Raw genomic sequence first — 22648 nt, forward strand, 5'->3', positions numbered from 1 at the left:
CTTCATTAAATGACATCAGGAAGTCATTAAGGGTCATTAACCCTCATTATATGACATCTGGAAGTCATTAAAGGGTCATTAAGCTTCATTAGGGAGGGGTCATGACCCATACATGACCCCCCTAATCTAATTAAGAATGTCATCCATCAAATTTTGACAGGAGCGGCCTTGTAATATTCTCTCTTATGTCAGTACAGACTGTGGTCCGCACTCACCCACCGGTCCAAGGAACAAGTCAACTAAGCGCACTCAACAACCAATTAATAGGCTGAGTGAAGCAACATACAAATAGCCATGTCCCGATCCCATGATCAGAAAATGAGAGATTGGACATTTAAACTTTTAAAGGTCCCAAAGCTACAAAATGATACAAATGTGCAGATATCTTAGTAATGTTACATTTCCGTTTTTTCTTTTTTCCCCATTTAGCTTATTTAGTACTGTACTACTAAATTAATAGTGTTAGTGACAGTAACATTGCCGCAGGCACACAGACACAACTCCCCGCTGTGCTCTCCTGCAAACAGCAGAGAGGCACTCAGGAAGGGCGGCTCATTTGTCTGCTTGGAGGTATACTCCCAAGTCTACCTTGCCTAATATATAGAACATATATTTAACTATGTACTCTAGCTGCTTTCACTCGTCATTTTAGCATGTACAAGGCTATAAATGACCACGTAAATGTGTTGTTTCTCAAATCTCTCCCCATAGAATTGCCCATATAAGCACATAATGAGGGTATCCTCTGTCTGAGTGAATTTGACTTGTTCACTGGTAAACAACACATTTACATTAGCCTTGCGCATGCTAAAATGACGAGTGAAAGCAGCTAGAGTACGTGGGTAAAAATATATTCTATTTGCTTGAGGAATGAAGCCAGATTCATTCAAGGTAGACTTGGGAGTTTACCTCTAAGCTCTGGGGTGAGATTTGTCTCAAAATTATTCACCAAAATAAATTTGTGATGTTCACGTATTTTTGAGATCTACAATTACATGCGTGATTTTCACATTTTTCAGCTCCACAAACATTTTCACAATTTTCACATTTTTCAGAACCACAAACATTCGTAATGTTGTCATGTTTTTCAGATTCACAAATATTTTCTTGATTTTCCGTGATTTTCACGTCTTTTTTCATTTTATTTTGGGTGTACATTTTCCATGACTTAGGCTTGTGAGTTGTCGAAAGTGTGTCTGTGGATCATCGCGCGCGCAGATTTATTTTTGAGATAAACTAAACATCACACTGTTTCGAGATATTCACACGCACAACATGCACACGCGCACGCACGCAAGTCCTCAGATATTCACACGTCTACGACCCATTCCCCCTCCATCCTTGTGGAGGCAGTTTTGCTGTCTCCATTGAACGGGAACAAGCCGTTTCTTGTTTAAAAGTGGAACTTGAAAAACAGAAATCGAGTCTTTATCTGACCATCCATTATGTGTTTATTTTACACAAGTCAGGAAACAAAATGAAACCGTAGTTTGTTTCCACTGAGCTTGTTTTGACTGTTACATTTTCTTCTTCTACTCTGCTAAAGCAGTAATGGCCGAAGAAGTAACAGAACTTGTGTAATTGTTTTCCGTTCAATTTCCCATTTTAAATGCGAAAACGGGAGATGTCTTCTTCCTCACGATTAATTGCAATTTTTTGTTTTAAATGTACAATAAAATGTGCAAACATTTTTTTGTTTTCATACTCTTGTTAATATAAAAGTGGAAAAATATGTTAAACCAAGTGAAATGTTGCTGCATCTTTGAGTCATTGATAGATTAGTTTCACAAAAATGTATAAAATTAATTTAAAATTAAAAAGATGTACTGAAATGTAAGAAAAAACAATTGCGATATTGATTTGTGTTGGTCATATTTCAGCTACTAGATGGCATTTGTAAGTGTAGCACTGGACATTTTCGCAGCAGTCCGCGCTGTAACAGTCGCTAAAATGGTTAGCTTTTAGTCGATAGCAGTCACGAGAGAAAAGAAGCACGTCCACTCGCCATCTCTGTTGTGAACTCACTGAACTCTTTATTTTGCGCATGCTCAGAAACACACTGTGCACGCAGGCACGCACTTTCGTCAATTTTGCCAAATGTATACACATACTATTAAACATGGCTTTGTCTTCAATATTAACAAATATCCTCAACACTCCCACTCAAAGACATGTTTATAGCGTCTGTAATGATAAACACAAAAATAACAAAAACTTTAGTTTACACCAAAATAAAATCAGCTCAACCCAAGTTGGCATTTTCAAATTTTTCTTATTCTCCAAACAAAAATCCCTTGAATTTTTCTAACCTTGCTTTTGTCACAGGTTTGGTAAGAACATCAGCTACCATATTTACAGTAGGGCAGTATTCTATAGATATTTTCCCATCTTTGTGTGCAGAACGTACAAAATGGTACTTTATATCTACATGTTTGCTTCTTTGTCTACAAACTGGGTTCTTAGACAGCGCTATTGCCCCCTGATTATCCTCGTAGATCTTGACTGGTTCATGCTGATCATTTTTGTTTATACCTTTGAGTAGTTGTACAAGGTACATACTCTCCTGCGTCGCGGCTGCTAACGCCATATATTCGGCCTCGCAGGTTGACAATGCCACTGTTGGTTGTTTTTTGCTCTTCCATGATATTACTGGCCCTTTTTTGTTTAAACTGAAACAATATCCAGTTGTGCTTTTTCTATCATTTTTGTCTGATGCCCAATCTGCATCACTGTATGCTTCAAGCTGTGTACTTTTCTCACATTTCCGAAAGTGTAGTTTTTGACTGATAGTACCCTTCAAGTACCTCAGCACATGTTTGGCTGTTGTCCAATGCTGTTGTTTGGGTTCCGCCAGGTGTTGTGATAACTTACTCACAACCCAGCTTAGGTCAGGTCTAGTTGAAGTTGTAATGTATATCAAACTGCCAACCATCTCTCTATATCCTGTTGAATCAATTATCTCACCCTCAGTGTCAAAGTGTAATTTTTGTTCACATGGGGTGGATCTCGGTTTGCATTCGGCCATTCCAAATTTTGTCAATATCTTTCTAATGTGTCTCTCTTGTGTCATTTCAATTTCTCCTACATTCTGTTCAAAGTCAATTCCAAGAAAACATTTAAGTGGACCCATATCTTTCATCTTAAATCTTTCCTTCAGCATTGTTTTGACATCATCAAGTAGCTTGTTGTTACTCGCTGCTATGATCAAGTCATCTACCCATACCAGTAGAACCACTTTCTCATCTTTGGATTCTTTGCTGTAGACACACTGATCAGCATCATTTTGTACAAAACCATTTTTTGTAAGGTGTTCATGCAATAGCATGTTCCAATTGCGTCCAGACTGTTTTAAGCCGTATAATGACTTGTTGAGTTTACACACCAAATGTTGCCCTGTGTCTGACTCAGTCTCAAAACCCTCAGGTTGTTCCATATAAACCTCACAATCCATTGGCGCATGGAGGTAAGCGGTTTTCACATCCATCTGGTGTAGGATAAGATCTTCTTGTACCGCTACCTGCATCAATGCTCGCACAGAAGTCATATTAGCCGTTGGTGAGAATGTCTCTTTATAGTCAATGCCTTCCTTCTGATTATAGCCCTTTGCAACATATCTGGCTTTAAAGGTTTCAGATCCATCTGGACCTTCTTTCACCGTATAGACCCAGCGACCTCCCACTGCATGTTTGCCCTTCGGTAGTGGGGTCAGACTGAACGTCTTGTTCTCTCTCAAAGCATTCATTTCTTCTTTCATTGCATCAATCCACATTTTTGCCTTTTTAGAATCTATAGCTTCTCTGTATGTTGTTGGTACATCACAAGTCACCCTATAGAAATAATCCACATTTTTACTCTCATCATTATCACACTCAGCTTTACATTGGTACTCTTTCAAATATTCGGGAGCCTTTCTTTGTCTTGTAGGATATCTCCCTTCTGCCTGTTCTTCCTGAGTGGCATCTGTTTGGCTCACACCTGATTCAAAAGGTTCCTCAGCACTTTCCTTTTTACTCTCCCTAGCTGGTGTTTGACTCTGCATGACTATGCTCGGTAGCATATCTACATGACTTTCAGTGTCAAGTTGTATGTCATCTGTCTGCGTCTGTCTATCTGTGTTGTCTTTGGTGATAGATTTGATCAGTCTGTGTTTTAGGACTTTTCCTGTCTCAGGGTAGTAAACGTTATATGCTGGACTGTATTTATCATAGCCAATGAAAATACCTTTTTCGCACCTAGCATCCAGCTTCTTTTTATCTTGCTTGTATATGTAGCATTCAGAGCCAAAAACCTTCATGTTTGATAGGTCAGGGACCTTTCCTGTGAAAACACCATAAGGAGTTTGCTCGAGACGTTTACTGTAGCACCTATTCCGAATTTGAGCTGCTGTCAGTACAGCGTACGTCCATAAATGTTTTGGAAGATTGCTATCCAAAAGCATGCATCGTGACATCTCAACTAAAGTTCTCCAACCCCTTTCTGCTGTTCCATTTTGGTGAGGAGAGTAGGGTGCACTAGTTTCGTGCCTTATCCCTTGAGTCCTAAGCAAAGATTGGAAATCTTTCCCAGTAAACTCAGTACCGTTATCGGATCGGATACATTTTATCTTTCCATACGGTGCTACATCCGCTACAAACTTTTCTGTAGCTTTTGTGGTGTCACTTTTTGCCTTGATGAAATATGGAAAAATCATTCCACTGTAATCATCAGTAAATGTTATCGCATATCTGTATCCATCTTTATCAGCTGGCTCTATAGGGCCACACAAGTCTGTGTGAACTTGCTCTAGCACAGCTGTAGCTTTAGCATCAGCCTCTCTGTTTCTGCCTTGTGCAAACTTTCCTTGTATACATATTTCACAGTTTCGATTAGACTTGTTATTACCTTTGATAGTCATTCCTTTTACCACCTTTTCAAGTTTTACAACATCATCAAAGTTGCAATGACCAAGTACCCTATGCCATGTTTGAATGTCATAAGTGGTACACGCTCGATCAACATTTTCATCATCTATTGTGTTAAGATAGTACAGCCTACCATACACGTCCATCTTGAACTTGGTACCGTTTTTATGTTTCAACCAGTTGTCTCCTTCTTTGAAGTGGACTTCCGCTCCGTTGGTCGTCGCTGCTTTAACCGAGAAGATGTCTTGTGGAAACGATGGGATGTAGAGTGCTGACTTCAGCCTCGTTCTCACTTTGTGTCCCTCGCTGTCCAGCAAGTAGACTTCAGCGTCTCCTCTCATCTTCGCCATGCCGCTCACCTCTTTTCCATCAGCCAGCTCGATCACGTGATTCTCAGGTTTGAAGCTTTCATCGAATGTTCTGAATTTTGTGACGTCGTTGATCATGTGTGTTGTTGCGCCACAGTCCACCATTAGTCCCTTCTTGTTGCCTTGTTGGATGGAGCAATCGCTCATCTTGAAACAAAATGATTTAGGCTCCTCATCTGGTTCTTCATCAACTTTTCTCATATGATCACGACCTCGTCCTCGACTGCGCCCTCTTCCTCGCTGTGGTGTGTCCCGTTTCTCCTGGGACTCATTAGGACAGGCTCTGGCCATGTGTCCCTTTTTCCCACAAGCATAACACTCGACGTCAGCCAGGTCCATCCTCCTTCCTCGTCCTCTGCCACGTGTCCTCATTGTCCCGCTTGTCTTCATCACGTTGTCTCCTTCAACATCAGCGTCATTGTGGCTGTATTTTTCAGTGCTTTCATAACTTCTAAGTTTCGTTTTAAATTCACTAAATGTCACAACATCATTGGTCTGAGTAACGTGCACGACGAACGGCTTGAATGATTCCGGTAGCCCCTTTACGACCATTGCTATCTGAAGCCCATCACTAATGTTTTCGTCTGCCCTCCTCAACGACGTGAATATGTTCTCAGCCCGAATAATGTAGTCAGTTACCGTTTCATTGCTGGCCTTGTGGAGTGAGGAAAGTTCACAATATAAACTCACGACGCGTGGCTTGTCTTTTCCGGCGTAGTGTTCTCGAAGAATCTCCAGCGCTCTCCGCCCGTTACGCTTTGCGTCTCTCATCACCAGCGATAAGCTTTTGTCGTCCAGGCATTGCACAAGCTCCGCATATGCCTCTCCATTCTTTCGTTCATCTTCGGCGAGTGCTTCTTCGTCCTCCGCGCCAATCACTGGTTCCTCCAGGAGCACTTCTCCGAGGCCACGCAGTTCCATGTGCGCGAGAAATCTCGTTTCCCAGAGCTCGTAACTTTTCTCATCGCCGTCAAATAAAAGTCTCAACCATCTTTGGCCTGCATGACTGGGCCCATAACCTGTAGCACTGGACATTTTCGCAGCAGTCCGCGCTGTAACAGTCGCTAAAATGGTTAGCTTTTAGTCGATAGCAGTCACGAGAGAAAAGAAGCACGTCCACTCGCCATCTCTGTTGTGAACTCACTGAACTCTTTATTTTGCGCATGCTCAGAAACACACTGTGCACGCAGGCACGCACTTTCGTCAATTTTGCCAAATGTATACACATACTATTAAACATGGCTTTGTCTTCAATATTAACAAATATCCTCAACAGTAAGACATTGGTGTGCTCAGTGCATTTTTCTTTTCATATTAAGAGCTATCTAATCTTTAACATGAGGAAACATTTTCATTTTTGAAAATTGTAAAATACAACTGTGTCATGTTTCAGTTCTGTGGGGTTGTGTTGTTTAATTTTGGGGGTTCTTGTTGTCCCTGTGTCCTTCCCATGTCTGAGACAAGCTTTGTGTGGTCCACCTGTATTTGCCTGCCCTTCCTGTGTCAACTAATCAGTGGCCTCAGCCAATTGTGTCTTGCCCATGTGTGTCTTGTCATGTCAATTAGTGTTGGTGTACTATTTAGCCCTGTTCACACAGACGCAAATCTGGCTTCATCCTCACACAAATCTTGTATGTACATCCAGAAACGTTTCAAAGACATGAAAAGAAGACGCTGAGGACGACGTTTAATGGCTGTAATGTATATGCCAAGTCTGGAGTGGCGCTGTCGTGCAGTTTCTTGGGAAGCATAATATGGCGGCTTTGCAGCTTCAAAAGTCTTGGCCTATCGGTAATCCAGTAATATATACAGATCAGTGAGAATGGCAGTTGATTCAAGTACAACATCACGGAAAATATTTTGCTGTAAAAGCATAAGCAAGCTAAGGAGGTTGCGCAAAACGACTACGGCATGGCTATCCGCCATTGTGGTTGACAACTTGACAGACTGGCAGTCACAGTCACAGTCTACTACTACTACTACGACAATGCTTCGTCATCGAGCTGGCCACTACATCGTCACTGGGGGAGCATAACGGTGTCCACATTGGAATGTACAGCCGCGTTTCAAAATCTTTCCACGCTGGACCCTGGTTCCAAAAGTGATGAGTTCCGAGCTCCGAAACGCCGCTGCCGTGTGGACGAACTGCCCAAACGGTACGAAACTTGTGCAGATACATTGAAACGGGATTTCGTGTGGACGGAGCCTTTGCCTCCCGTCTTTTGTCTTTCATTCTAGTTTTACAAATTTTTATGTATTTCTTACGTGTTGGTTTTATTTTGCTCATTTATTTATTTATTTATTTTATCTTATTCTGCTTTAGCTCCAGTGTTGCTCACTGGGGACTGTTCACACTGGGAGCTGTGTTTGGCTCTGGATGTTGGGGTAGCTACCTTGTGGTTTAGGACTGGCTCGGTGGATGAGGGTTTCCTCTGTCTTCCCAGAGGTGACATCCTTGCGACTGGAGGCTGGACGTGGCTTCTGGTGTGGACCTCCACACGTGTAACAATTAGTCTAATTTTTATACTTGTGTGGGAGTGTGACGTTATTGGGTTCTGTGTCGAGAGGTTGAGTGGGTGGTTAGGTGGAGGGAGTGTTTCTGTTGTTGTTGTTTTTTTTTTTTATGTGTAAAGCAGTTTGAGTTGTTTCTGTACATGATAAGGTGCTATATAAATAAAATTTGACTTGACTTTTGTTCAGTCCTCGTTGGTCCCTTGTTTGCTGTTGCTGTTGTCACTGTTGCTGTGTGTCGATATCAAGCATTATTGTTCGCCCATGCCAAGATTTTGAACCTCGTTTTGTTTTTCCTGACTGTGCCTCGTTCACTCCCTCATTTTTGTTCAATTAAGATACCTTATTATTGGTAGGGATGGAGAAACCGAGACTTTCTGAAACAATGAACCACTTTCTAGAGAACTGAGATGAAACAGTGGTGTCAAAGTGCGATCCTCGAGGGCCTGAGTCCTGCAGTTTTAGAGGTTTCTCACGTTCAACACAGCAGATTCATATTTAAACTCATCAGTAAGCTCTGCAGGAGCCTGATAATGATCCTGATCATTGAATCATGTGTGTTGGAGTAGAAAAACCTCAAAGACATGCAGGACTCAGGCCCTGGAACCATCTCTTGACACGTGTCCTAAAATGATGCACTGCTTATAGGCATTTGACACATGGTAAAAGAGCTCCATCTGCTGGTCAAACCTGTGCACATGGTATTTTTAAAATCAGTGTTTACAAAGCTTCATTCCTTGCTGTCATGTAATGAGCATTGATATTTCATATGTTAAAGTTACAGTGGATATTGTTTATCTTTTTCAACTAGGGGATTGTGTTGTCCTTTTAAAGTGTAATTTACACAATTAAAGTTGACCTTTTTAGTCTGTGTCATTGTTTTTGTCTGTGGTGTTCAAAACATTTTTAATACATGACAAAATACGACAGTATTATAAGTTGTTAGATGTTGGAGAGTAAATATAGGTACATTTGTATATGTATTAGTGTATATGTACAGTATACTAAGTGTAGATGCAGTGCTTGTGAACAATATTTAATAAAAATTGTATAGGACAGTGGTACCTCTACTTACGAACGTCCCTTCATACGAAAGTTTCAAGTTACGAAACTTCTCAACGGGAAAATATTGCCTCTAGTTACGAAAGAAGTTTCAGGATACGAAAGGTAAAACTACAGTATGGGCCGCTACTCGCAACTCCCAGAGTTTCCTGAATGCAACATACTTACAGCTGCTCTGCCATTGGCTATTACTGGCATCTTCCTGGCATCCCATTGGCTAAGAGGGACCTATACCTATTTGACCATAGATATCAAATAGATATAGAGAATGTGTCTATGTAGCGTCCTTGTCCTTCGCCTCTTGGGCCATGACCTGTTCTTCTCTTGCTTCCAGCCTTCGTCCCATCTTATTTGAAGAATGTATTTTTTTCTTGCCTGGTGTCGCTCTTTAGCGACTCGTCAAAGAAGGCCATGTGTCTGTAATCCACCAGGGGCGTGCTCTCCCCCAACACGGCCTGGGTAAAGTTGGGACGTCCCCACGCATACACCAAACTGTTGAGGAATCCTTGCAGGGACACGCTGGCGGCCTGAAATTAACAGAAGACTGCCTTGAACTAGCTCTTCGCTTTACAGTTTTTCTGCATTGGTTTGGATCATTTCTTGAAAAAGAAATGACATTCTCAAAATAACACCATTTACTCCCCAATGAGTCATTACTCATTGATTTATCAAATTGCACATGTTGTAGTACATGTGTCAAGTGTTTTATTGCAAATAAAAGCGCCTGTCAGACTGTTTGGCACAATGATCTTACAGCTTCAAGAATGTCATTTCTGTTTCACGAAATGAGTCAAACCAATGGAGAAAAAATAAATAAAAATAGTACATGCTACTCAATCGTAACACACACCTGGATCATGTAGGCGGCAAACAGGTTTTGCTGCTCAACACCAGGCCACACCATCAAAGTTGAAAGTAAAATGACAAGCAGAGCTGGAAACATTTGGAGAATGTATTTATGAACATCATTTTCTAGGTCAGTACAAAATGTGGTCCTCAATCAGAGAACCTGTATCAATTAATTTTTTTTTTTCAACAGGGCTAGATGGGGGAGAATCTGATTATGCTTCAACTGTAAATGTCAAACTTGGAAACAACTTTACTGATACCCAACCACCAGTAGATGACATGATTGACCCATTTTATACAAAATAAACAGAAGAGTCCATGGAAGTCACCTTTTGTCATCTTATTTTGATACCTCTGTTTTCTTAGGGAATTATTTAAGTATTTGCTGTTTATTCGTAGGCTAGCAGTTATTTTTATGCACGTAGGTGATTTTACCTGTTGCACTTTATTCTTGTTTTTGCACTACAAATTATATTTGCACATTTGTGTTGCAGTTTTTCCCCCCACTAATAGTAATAATCCAGACGACACCTTTAAAGTAAATGCATCATCCATCCATTTTCGTGACCGCTTATTCCTCACAAGGGTCGCGGGGGGTGCTCTGGGCAGTAGGCAGGGGACACCCTGGACTGGTTGCCAGCCAATCGCAGGCCACACAGAGACAAACAACCATCCACACTCACAAGCACAGCTAGGGACAATTCGGAGCGCCCAATTAACCTGCCATGCATGTCTTTGGAATGTGGGAGGAGACCAGAATACCCGGAGAAGACCCACGCGGGCACGGGGAGAACATGCAAACTCCACCCAGGAAGGCCGGAGCCTGGACTCGAACCGGAGTCCTCAGAACTGGGAGGCGGACGTGCTAACCACTCGCCCACCGTGCCGCCCTAAATGCATCATGTACTGGTTTATTTTTTGTTATTAGGGTAGTTGACCTGGAGCTGTATACTAAATTTAGTTTGATTTTATTCACACCAAATGTCCTGGTGTCCTGCCGAACATTTCATTTAAAACTTGGGACAGCACCTGAAACACTGGTCTGGGAGAGGCCAGAACCACTTACCATTGTGATGTGCAATGTAATAAAGATTTGAGAGTAGTTTCAGAAGAGTAAGACTGAAACCTCATAAATCACAATTTAGTCAATTTAATAATTTTTTCACAAGTCTCTACTATTGGTCTGTCCAAGCATGTGGGTGCTATTTTTACAAAATATTGACCAATTTGAAGTGTAGAAAATGGCTTGCACTTGACGGTGTAATGTTTTTTTATTTTTTTTTATTTTTTATTTTTATTTTTATTTTTTTAAGAGCTCAGAATTGTTCATTCGGTTGTCTTACCAATTCAACGTCTTATCATCATTGCTCTCTCTCTTTTTTTTTTTTTTTTTTTAATGTGTATGTGTGCGTTTGCGTGCGTGTATGCGCGTGCGTGCAAATACGTATACATTTATACTCATTAATTCACCTAAAACCTCATAAAAATCCCATTACCCTTCACCTTAACCAGGTACTTCAGAGTCTCGCCAGAGTCATGAGGTTCAAATGGTCAGGAGACCAGAGAAAAGGTCAGAAAAGATAAAAAGAAAAGAAAGATAAATCAAAGTGAAATCCAGCACCGACCAAACACTTCCTGCCTTCCCCATGGTTACAAAATCAAAGTCTTACGCCAACCCCAGAAGCCTCTAAATTCCAACAAATTAACGAGATCTCAAGAGACCAGAGGAAAAACTAAAGAGAGGAAGGAGGGAAGGATCGATGAGGCAGAGTGAGATCCATAGAAACCAGTACATCCAGTCCATCAAAGTGAAAACCAGCACCAACCAAACACCTCCTGCGTGGTTACAAAACCAGAGTCTTACGCCAACCCCAGAAACATCAAACTTCCAATAAATTGAGATCTCAAGTGACCAGAGGAAAAACTAAAGAGAGGAAGGATAGATAAAGCAAAGTGAGATCCACAGACACCAGCACCCACTGATTCAACGAGCAGTGGGAGGGAGAGGCGAATTCTGATTGAGTTTCAGTAGATGCTGGTGTGATGGATCTGGCATGTATAAGGACTGCCACCAAAGAAAGAAGCCGTCAACCGCGGCCCAGCAAAGCGAGCACCGCCCCCCGGAATCCCCCGAGCCGCGGCAGCATCAAGGCCACCCCCACACCACCCGGGCGGACACCGGTCCGGTCGGGGAGCCAACCCAGACGCCTGAAACACCCCCGCCCCGGCCCACACCCCCGAGCCCAAGGCCGCAGGCGGGCCCCCACAGCGCCCCACCGGTCCCCAGCCCACGACCCCCCCCCCACCCCCCCCCCCCCCGCACCCCACCCAAACCCGCCACCCACCACGACCCAGGCTCTGCCACCCCCCGGCCACCAAACCCCCGAACACACGGTGTAATGTTAATGGTTGAACAACTATGCCATTTTTGGGGTCTCCTGAAAAGTGACGATTTTGAAGGTGTAAGGTTTTGGCTCAACGCCGCCAAAATTACAAGCCCCCCCAGCATGGGCTGCTTACTGACATATAATGTGCGTGTGTGGGGGTGTGTGTATAACCTGGCGTCCAACAGAACAAGATGACCATGACCATGTTCCTGGCTGTGGCGAAGACACTTTTCAATCTTCTTCCGGAGAGTCCATCTCCTTCCACTGGGAAAAGAGCCACCTGTTGGTGCTCTTCGTACCACCTGCCCACCTTATGGTAAATAACCTTTCATTCATAAAAGCAGAACCACAGTGTCAAAAAAAGAAAGACTTCACAAAGCATTTTTATGGCGGTGGTCAGTTACAGAGCATGACAGCAACACAGGAATCACCACCAGGAACACAAAGACTCGCATAAAAGTGTCATGGATAATCTCCTGGGAAGAAAAAACAAACAAGTTGCTTACATGAAATAAGAGTGATTATTATGAAACTCTGACTCAATCATAAATTAATTGAAACCTTGATAAAACTTAGAAATGATTGTGAATGATTGTGAAATGACCTTTTAACTCATTTAAACTAAAAAAATAATAATAATATTATATATATATAATGCAAGAGCAAAAAAGAAGGCTTTGATGCAGATTCTGACATGAAGAGGTAGCTTAAAGCAATGGTAGTAATTACAGAAAGGGCCAGCAGGTGGTAGCAGAGTATAAGAGATCAGCCAGGGCCATGTTGCAACAAGCTCTTTTCACCACTCTTTTCACCAGGAACTGTAAATATTGATGAAACTTTTTCTAATATTCTAATGCTAATTGCTGCAAAACGGAAACAGATAGAAATATACTTTTTTTTTCCTCATGAAAGAGACTTTAATCTTTCTTTTGGTAGGTCCCATGTTTTTATAGCAATCAAATACAATATTGTATGGGGCTTGCAAAATCAGTCAAAATCCAGAGCGAAAATGGCTGTTGGGAGTGAATAAGTTAATAACAGAATGGAAGGCTTCTTGTATGGCTTCTTGAGATTTTCTTTGGTCAACTTTTAATAGGCACTAAATTCAATGCTGCTGGGTTCTGATTATATTCAAAGACATAAATATCTCTGACAAGTTCTGTTTTCTCGGCTCCAGAAAATGGCCAAAACAAGCACAAAATGGCTTCCTCAAGCCAAAATAACTGTTGTCTTATTGCGGACTGCTTTTTGTGTGCGTCTATGTGAGTGTACTCTTGATTGACATGTCGACCAAATTTCATGTCACATTGAAACTAGTTGCTTGGGCTGAATTTTTAGACACTAGCTCGCCAACTAATTTCTCATTAAAGCTACTATATGGAGGATTTCCCCAAAAAATATCTTAACAATAGCTTTTTTATTTGACCATTTATGACTGAAACATATTCTAATAATATTCTAAAAAAAAAAAAAAAAAAAAAAAAAAAGAGCAATGATGATAAGACGTTGAATCGGTAAGACTACCGAATGAACAATTCTGAGCTCTTTAAAAAAAAAAAAAAAAATAAAAAAAAAAAAAAAAAAAAAAAAAAATTAAACATATTCTAATTAGTAGATCAACATCTTAGCTGTTCACAATGGGTACTCCTACAAGCCTCTGGCCAATATTATTTAGGAAGCGTCCTATCCTTCGAATTTCCCGCCCTCTGTCTGCGGGATGTGACGTCATGCACGGTCTCGTCAGTTGTTTCCTGTAGTCGCGAAGACGGAACTAGTACAGATTTTGGCTGCCCCAGACACCCGCTTTTACTCCGCTGAAGGCTGCTTAAAAAAAAAAAATGAAAACAATGTCAAGTGCCACGAAAAAATAAATAAAATCTAAACTTGATAGTGACCGACGCCGGGCAAGACCGAGAGTGAACATTGCTTTGACATTTCAGCGGTGGAGAGAGTTGAGATCGGACTTGGATTAGAAAAGTGATTCACAGCTGGCTTTCTTTCTACTCCAAAAGGTAAGAAGCGAGTATCTTGACATTTAGAAAAAAAATGTGTTGTTTTCAAATAGCAGTAACCTCAAGATCGATCACTTCTCGGTCGTAACTATTGGGGTAAAAGTAAGTAGACGGCAACATTTAGCGTGAAAGGGGCGGCAAAGTTGAATGTAATAGAACAGAATGACTTTATGAAGAACAGACGTTCCATTCCGCGGCGTTTCAAGCAGGCTAAATGTTGCCTTATTTTCCTCCGTGAAAACAGCCTATTGTAGCTACATTATGCTAACGGAATGTGAACGGTACTACTGAATGGCGATAACATTCACGGCCGTATCACACTAAGTAGTGAATGGGTCTATATGTTTTTCACAATCGTCAATTTCCATAAATGACAGCCCACCTTTCGGCTAATGCACAATGACGCTAGCCTGGGGGCGACATACACTAATAATGACTAGAATCAGGTTGACGTCCGTCGAGCGGGGTGACTACAATATGTAACTGCATATTAACATCGGAATGAGGTCCAATTAATTGACGTAATTTGCACATCATTTTGGAGTACAGCACAGGACTGGACTTCGACCAACTAAAGCAATATGATCTGCACGTCCCGTCGACATCGATTGTTGAGTGAGGATCGAGAGTCTCATTCCGTGAAGTGGCCAGCTTTGTATAACATTATAAAACTTCTTACCTCTGAAATCATAGTTTAATTGGATATGAAGAGCCCAGTCTTCAGTATTGAGGTCGTGCACGTACGAGTGCGCGCAGCGTGTACGAGCGTGCAGTTTGTTTTTGGCCACAGGTGGCAGTAGCGATTTGAAATTTTAAATCTTCCTTATAGCTGCTTTAAGGATGCCTTCAACTGGCCAAATTGAGACTAAAATGGCTGCTTCAAGCCAAAATGGCAGACTTCCTGTGTCATTGGGGGAACTACTACCCGAGACTACTAATAGTCTACTAATGACATAACATTTGGTATGGTTTACATCTTGTGAAGTTGACAACTTGACATTCAACATCATAACGTCAAATTAAGTAGATAACAACATTGAAAAGAAGCAATGTGTTGACACTCACAGCATCCGAACAGGAATCACTCCAGATGTGTAAGAACAAAATACAACTAATGATGAAAAAAAGGACAACAAAAGAAATCAGAAAATATTGTCACATCTTTTTCATTGAATATTGAAAGTGTGGTGCTGACCTAGTGCAGTATTTAGCATGGTCCTGAATGATGTCGCTTCGGGGGTAAGGAATCAACGGAGTGGATCTGATGAAAGGAGTCAGCACGTATGCCAAGTAAACGGCAGCAGGGATCAACCTGATGAAGTTTCATGACATTAGCCACATCGTTTACACTCATCGAAAAAAGGATTCAGAAGTAACACTCACCACACATACAGATACACCGATAAAGATAAGAGTCTACTTCTGAAGCGGCTCTGTGAGACAAACGTGTGTTATCTAGAAGTTGCATTTAAAACGTGGTCAACAATGTGCGTGTTGATAGCTCACCCGCCTCTCCTCGTCCTCAGTGGGCATCGCTCGCCAGCCTTTGATGGAGTTTTTAGACTTCCACGCGTACACTGCCACCAGCAGGAATGAGATCAGATAAAATGTCTGGGACAAAAGAATAAAAGACAACTAAAAAGAGGGTGTGGCCTTGCCCACTGAAATTTTTGATCGGTTGTGGATGCTCCCCTCAGGTGTCTTCTAAGGCCCCACACCAGCCATATTGTGCACACCACTGCATGCTCAGCCATTACAATAACATTGCTCCATTGTTTTTTGTTTTCACTTCTCTTGACCTACGGCATATTTGAAGTAAAAAAAAAACAAAAAAAAACACAAAAAACGACTCCGTTGGCTTGGAACGTTAAAAACTCACAAGTTGAGGCACTCATAAATCAAGGGTTTGCTGCACTGGACATGACAAATTGGCAGCATGATCACCAAGTTGTTATAGCATAATGTAGCATTTCTATTGCAGTTCAATTTCATCATGTGTTACTCTGACAATGCCTCCTTGGCTAATGATTGTTCACTGTCTGTTTATGTTGTTATGTAACACATGAAGTCCAAGTACCGAAACATGTTCTCGTGGCAATGATGTCATTTTTTTTCTTTTTATAAGTTTCCTTTTGACACACTCACATTCCTCAGATTTACAACACACGTGTTTTACTTACTGTTGATGATTTGTTTGTTTATCGTCATCGTCATGCACATACTGCTGCTGCTGCTACTACTACGACTACTACTCGTACTACGACTACAAATATTACAAGATTCAGAAGTTTAAAAAAAAGGCCATAAATATTCAGAACAGGGGAAACTTAAACACACCATAATATTTTATATTTGTATGTATGAATCGTATACTCGTTTGTTATGTTTGCCATCATTTTTTTTTTGTTGAGATGTACCAGTATGAATGTAAAAAATATATACAGTATAGGCCATTGTGTTTCATTGAAGAAAATAATGATTAATGTTAATGTTAATGATTAATTAATTAATGTTGGATGAAATTTTAAAAGTTAGTTACCAATACTTATTTCTTAATGTCTTTAATACTTTAAAAGTTCCAATTGTTTTTATTGTTCACTTAAAAATGAATATATATTTTCATTGAAAAATCAAGAAAAGGTGAGTTTCTTTTGTGTTTTATGAATAAAAAAAAATAAAAAAAATGAACCAATGAGATAAAAATAAATTATATCACTAAGGAAATGCAATATATTTTATAACCATTGTAAAATCTAAAACAGTTTATCTTGAAAACAACCAACGTACTTCACTCGGAAAAAATACTTTAATTTTAATTTTTTATTTTTATTTTATTTTTTTTTAATTGTGTGCCCTTTTGACAAAATTTCATTGTAGAGTTCTAATCTTGAACTAAAAAACTGTGAGTATAACAGAAAAAATATAATTTTTTTTTAAAACTAATTTTAGAGCAGTATATAATATGAATACATGTTTTGATTTCTTTCTGGGTATTTACACAAACAAAATACAATGTTCAACTTAATATTTTTAACAAATGTATATGTCCACTGGCCAGGACACCTCTCAAGTTGTTTCAATATTACAAGTTAAGTTAGCATGCTTTGTGTTTAAAGACATGTTGTAATACATTTGAATGGGTATTAAATATTATTATGTTGCTGTTTTTTTTTTTTTAATGGCATTTACTCTACTAATATTTACTATAGTGCCCTAAATATAAATTTATACTTCACAGCTGTAGGGGAAATCTGGAAGCAAAAGAAAACTACTCCCACTTCTGCTTTAAAGAGAATAAAGATGTTTCAATGATCCCCCCCCCACACACACACACACAGTGAGTGAGTGAGTGAGTGAGTGAGTGAGTGAGTGAGTGAGTGAGTGAGAGAGAGAGAGAGAGAGAGAGAGAGAGAGAGAGTCAGTCAAGCCCGAAATTATTCATACTCCCAGCAAATTTTGATTTAAAGTTACTTGTTTTTTTTCCCTGGATTGGAAACGACTCCCAGAAGATAACAGGATGTTATACAAGAGGGATCACGGTGCAGAAACAAATATTTTTCAGCTTTGAACAAAAAGTGTCATGTCACATACTGTATGTAGATCCTTCGCCTGGCGAACTGGCTACAAATATTCAACCTGATAGTTTAAATATTTTCCATATTTGCATTTTGAAAGAGCCTAAATAGTCACACATTCCACCATCATTTTGCTCATCTAAAGCATGCAAAGTATCCCCAATCCTCGCAACATTCCCTTCGACCAGAGAGAAATATATTTGAACGACAAATTGTATCGCTGATATAAATAACTGTTTGAAATAATGAACACCAATCGTTTTCTCCCCAAAATGATCATTGTATTTTAATGTTGGTCATGATGGTCATACTTTGAGAGCCAACTATTTTTTTTTTAGTTGATACTATTGTTCCTCACCAGTGACAGAGGCAGGCTGTATTGGCAGATGGTTACACTGTTGTCAGCGCGGACTTTGTTCATGGCACTGGTGAACATCAGGATCAGAGCAGCCGCAAGGTCTGCCAAGGACAGCTGGACTAGAAGGTGCACCTGCACAAGCAAATACCAGGTTTTCAATCTATCTATCTATCTATCTATCTATCTATCTATCTATCTATCTATCTATCTATCTATCTATCTATCTATCTATCTATCTATCTATCTATCTATCAAACCTGTTCTTTCAGCCGCCTCCATCTGACCATGGAAACCACCAGCACAGAACAGCTGCCAATCACACTGCAGATGACATTGAGACACAAGCAGATACCCACACAAGTTTTATAACCAAGTGTACAGTATGTGTGAAACTTTGGAACCTGCTTGGTGTTTAAAAAGCCCAGTCAGACAGATGACACATTGAGAGAGAGAGAGAGAGAGAGAGAGAGAGAGAGAGAGAGAGAGAGAGAGAGAGAGAGAGAGAGAGAGAGAGAGAGAGAGAGAGAGAGAGAAGTTTATAAGGTGTGTGAAATCATTGCCCTGCAATGCTCCAATAACGTTTTTGTCCTATTGCATAAGAAAAATTGGTGCAGTAAAAGCAAAATAATACATTAACTTTGTCAGTCTGGCAAGCAGTGCAAACGTCAGTCATTTATTGTGTTTTATGTTGTAGTTCAGTCTTTTATTATCTACAGAAATGGATTTGATTGACGTTTTTGATTAGTCAGAAGTATACAATGGGAGCGTCAAAGTTAAACAATCCATTCTGTGATACTGGTTGACTTCCAAGTTGTTCTCATTTCACCCCTCACAAATATGCCTGTCTGAATGAATGTAATTAGCGAATGAACTGGTAATGCTGTGATTAATTGTCCATGCAATGTTTCAAGGCAAGGCTAGTTAGTTTATTGGTATCACACCATTCACGCACAAGGCAAATCCACAATGCTTCACATAGGCAAACACATAATCAACATGAAGGCAGCATCAATGAAAAGATACACAACACATTTATGATCACAAAACAACAACAACTTCTCCTAAGTCCCGATCTAAACTCAAGACTTTATTCTGAAAACAAATAACATTCGTGATATTATAAATCTTACTTGTACTTTTAATTTTCTAGGCCACTCGCCACAAAGTAACATAACTTACTTCCGGTTTACAGTCCTGTTAAGCTGTGTGTATGTGTATCTTTATTCATAATTCTAATGTATGTGTATAATTTTCTCTGTAGATGCTCCACTTTAACGCAGTTCCTTCCAGACCTATGTGAAAAGTGTACTCGATCACCCAAGCACTTAATTCCGCTGTTTCACGATTACTTGTCAATTCTATATTAGCTTAGTAATTAACATGGCTAACTACTTGTACTACTCGTCATCACTTCATGAAAATGATACTTGTAATAGCATGTTCGCTGCCATGGAGGTTATTCATGACTATAGGCTCGATTCTGTTTGAAGCTAGTTGAAGCTCGTTGCTAGCTAGTTAGCTAGCTAGCTGACGTCAACGCGTTGCAGCCAAGTTGACGTGTGTGCGTCCAGCCCAGAAAAGGTTTTTTTTTGGACAGCCTCCCTGATCCAATTATCAGAAAAAGTTAAAAACCTATGATTCGCAGTATTGCTATTCAATGTGTTTTAATGAGGCGCAAAATGTGAATTTTGTCCCACAAATTGTGATGCGAAATTGCTTATTTCGAGCCATGAAAAACAGGATGATGAAATAATATTTTGGCTTCATGAAAAAGCGACAGTGAACAATAAAATTTTCAGGTGCACATGTACGAACAGTTTGATCTTATCACATGTTCACATCAGTAACTTGTCCACATTCTCAACTCACGAATAAAAATAAAATGAAACATGTGCCGAAACTACAATATGATAAAACTGAATTTCCATTGCAGTTCCAAGTGCACCATTTCAATTTATTGTTTCTAGATTTCAAGTGACACTTACTCCATACGGTCACCTTCCTAAAATAATGGCCGAGTTCTTTCTTCACAGGTTTTTTTTCTTTTCTTTCAGAAAACACACACACAAAAACAAAACAAAACACCAAATACTGATTATATTACTAATTAATTCATTTCAGGGACAAAATTGAATGATCAATAAAACGAAAAATGTAGCCTTTTTTTTTTTCTCAAAGGTGGCCATCTTCGTAAGCAGATTTTTAAGGACAAAAAAAAAAAAAGGAAAAGAAAAAAGAATCAAATATGATTTATGGAGCTGATGTACTGTGTTTACACTGATGATGATTCACACTTCAAAATGTTTGCTTTGTTCTTGTTTCTTGCAAAACTGATGTTTATGTACAGCACTTTGTATACAGCAACACCTGTTCTTAAAGCGCTTTATAAATAAAGTTGAGTTGAGTTGATGGAACACATGAAAGAAATCACACGTGGAGACAAGGCAGGGATAACACAAAAGACCTAATTTAGTCTGTTAGAACTGGTTGTTTTGAACTATTTATTTAGATAGATTTTTTTGTTACCTTTATGTGTAATTCATTGTAAGACAATCATTGTTATTAGCTTTTAATGTTGAGTCCGCTAGACAATTGCAGTTCCCATCAGTGTGTTTCTGCTGCCCTCAAATGGTCATATCCTGTATATATCAAATTGTTATCCACATTTGAAGGAGGCCTAGATCTGAAGATATCTGATTGTGTTTTGTTGTCATATCTATTACCCTGACATATTTTATGCCCTTGTCTCACTTGAGTCAGTGTCAGTCCAGCCTAAATCAAAATTAAGCTGATGAATAGTATTAGTCATTTTGCCAATTTGATGGGGATCATTACAGTAATCCAGTCTCACCAGTACATTCATTGATGGCATATATTTTGGGGGATTTGTTCAATATTATAAGTTGAAATGATTTTCACATCAATAAAATTCTGATGGGATAAGGAAGCCGACAATACCTGGGAGCCAATGAGAGCAAATACACTGTTGACAGAACATCAATCTGCAAAACAAAAATGGAAATTTCATACTGGTTTCACATGTGTGGCTCTTCATTTCTACATGCTAAGAAAATGGTACATGGAAAGGTCTTACCTGATAAGCAGTAAGCGTACCGTTAAGGCCCATGCTTGATAAATCCGTTTATGAAAAAGTCACATTTAGTTGGACACACACTGAAGAACATTCCTCCATGGCAGCCTTTTATGGCGAATGTGTGCTTTGGTCAATGAACACCTGCACACAAACGCAAAGTGAAACAAGTCACATGATTCGGCTTTCACTCCTCCTGCAACTGTGTGTGTGTGCATGCGTGTCTTGGTGGGAGGAGGGCGGGGTCTGGCAATACAAATATTATATGAAAAAGTTTGCTAGACTACATTTAAAATTTTGCAATGTTGAGGCCACCGAACCGGACTCCCTGAATGCTTCGGCTGCACCTAGAAATTCTGTCCATAAAAGTTATGAACAGAATCGGTGACAAAGGGCAGCCTTGGTGGAGTTCAAACCTCACTGGGAACGAATCCGACTTACTGCCGACAATGCGGACCAAACGCTGACATCAGTCCTTCAGGGACCGAACAGCCCATATCAGTGGGCTTGGTACCCTGTACTCCCAAAGCACCATCCACAGGACTCCCCGAGGGATACGGTCGAATGCCTTCTCCAAATCCCCAAAATACATGTAGACCAGTTGTACGAACTCCCATGCACCCTCTAGGACTTTGCTGAGGGTGAAAACCACACTGCTCCTCCTGAATCCGAGATTCGACTTCCCGACGGACCCTCCTCTCCAGCACCCCTAGATAGACCTTACCAGGGAGGCTGAGGAGTGTGATCCCTCTATAGTTGGAACACACCCTCCGATCCCCTTCTTAAAAAGGGGACCACTGCCCTGGTCTGCTAATCCAGAGGCACTGTCCCTGATGTCCACGTGATGTTGTAGAGGCGTGTAAACCACGACAGCCCCACAACATCCAGTCTTTCCGGGCGGATCTCATCCAATCAGTGTGAGCTAGAAGATAGGTAAAACAGTTGCTAAATCAGCGTCCAATGCTATGGCGTACTTGTGCACGGCCTACAGATGCTCCAGTGACTCAAAGAGAGATAATATCATTCTTTCGGCTGCCGGCAGTGATTCTAAACCAGGCGGAAGACAGTGATGAGTGAAAGACGAGACGAGCACAGTGGCTAGCGCAACTGCGAGCGAAACTATGACAACTTTGCACCGACAAAATGTACGAGGATATGCTCAAATCATTTCATATCAGGTAGTTTTTCCTCTTTTTCATAAACAGTTGGTCATAACATTAACCTCTGATTGTAAATTCGAGGCAGACGTGATGAATGTGCCATGTATTATCTTTAGTGGAACAATCATTCATACTTCTTTTTGGACAAGTATTCACAATTAGTTAAAATGATTAAAAGTGTTAATTATCACAATTAACACTTGAATGTTTAGTAAACGTGCGGTCTGTTTGTTTGCAGCTAGCAAGCTAAGATAGCTCGAAGACTTCGATAGGGAAACACGGAACTGATATGTATATCTATGCCTTAAAGGAGGCGGTGAGTAGGTGCAGGGACCAGAACTCCACTATGTTCCTGTGCTTCTTGGATGCCTCAA

At 40.3% G+C, this 22648-nt stretch overlaps 1 protein-coding gene across 1 annotated transcript; it reads right to left on the reverse strand.

The window, feature by feature from the left end:
* Positions 1 to 8385: 8385 nt before the first annotated feature.
* LOC144016778 (transmembrane protein 116) lies at positions 8386 to 21253 on the reverse strand. The gene is made up of 12 exons (XM_077518098.1): positions 21118 to 21253; positions 20982 to 21025; positions 18281 to 18344; positions 18024 to 18155; positions 15597 to 15701; positions 15474 to 15523; positions 15286 to 15402; positions 15156 to 15201; positions 12483 to 12554; positions 12250 to 12403; positions 9693 to 9775; positions 8386 to 9369 (listed from the first exon to the last, which is right to left on the reverse strand). Exons 1-12 carry the CDS (start codon positions 21148 to 21150, stop codon positions 9190 to 9192), a joined length of 1080 nt encoding a protein of 359 aa, XP_077374224.1. The 5' UTR covers positions 21151 to 21253; the 3' UTR covers positions 8386 to 9189.
* Positions 21254 to 22648: the final 1395 nt, after the last annotated feature.

This window comes from Festucalex cinctus, chromosome 3 (assembly GCF_051991245.1).
Source record: "Festucalex cinctus isolate MCC-2025b chromosome 3, RoL_Fcin_1.0, whole genome shotgun sequence".
Classification (NCBI taxonomy): Eukaryota; Metazoa; Chordata; class Actinopteri; order Syngnathiformes; family Syngnathidae; genus Festucalex; species Festucalex cinctus.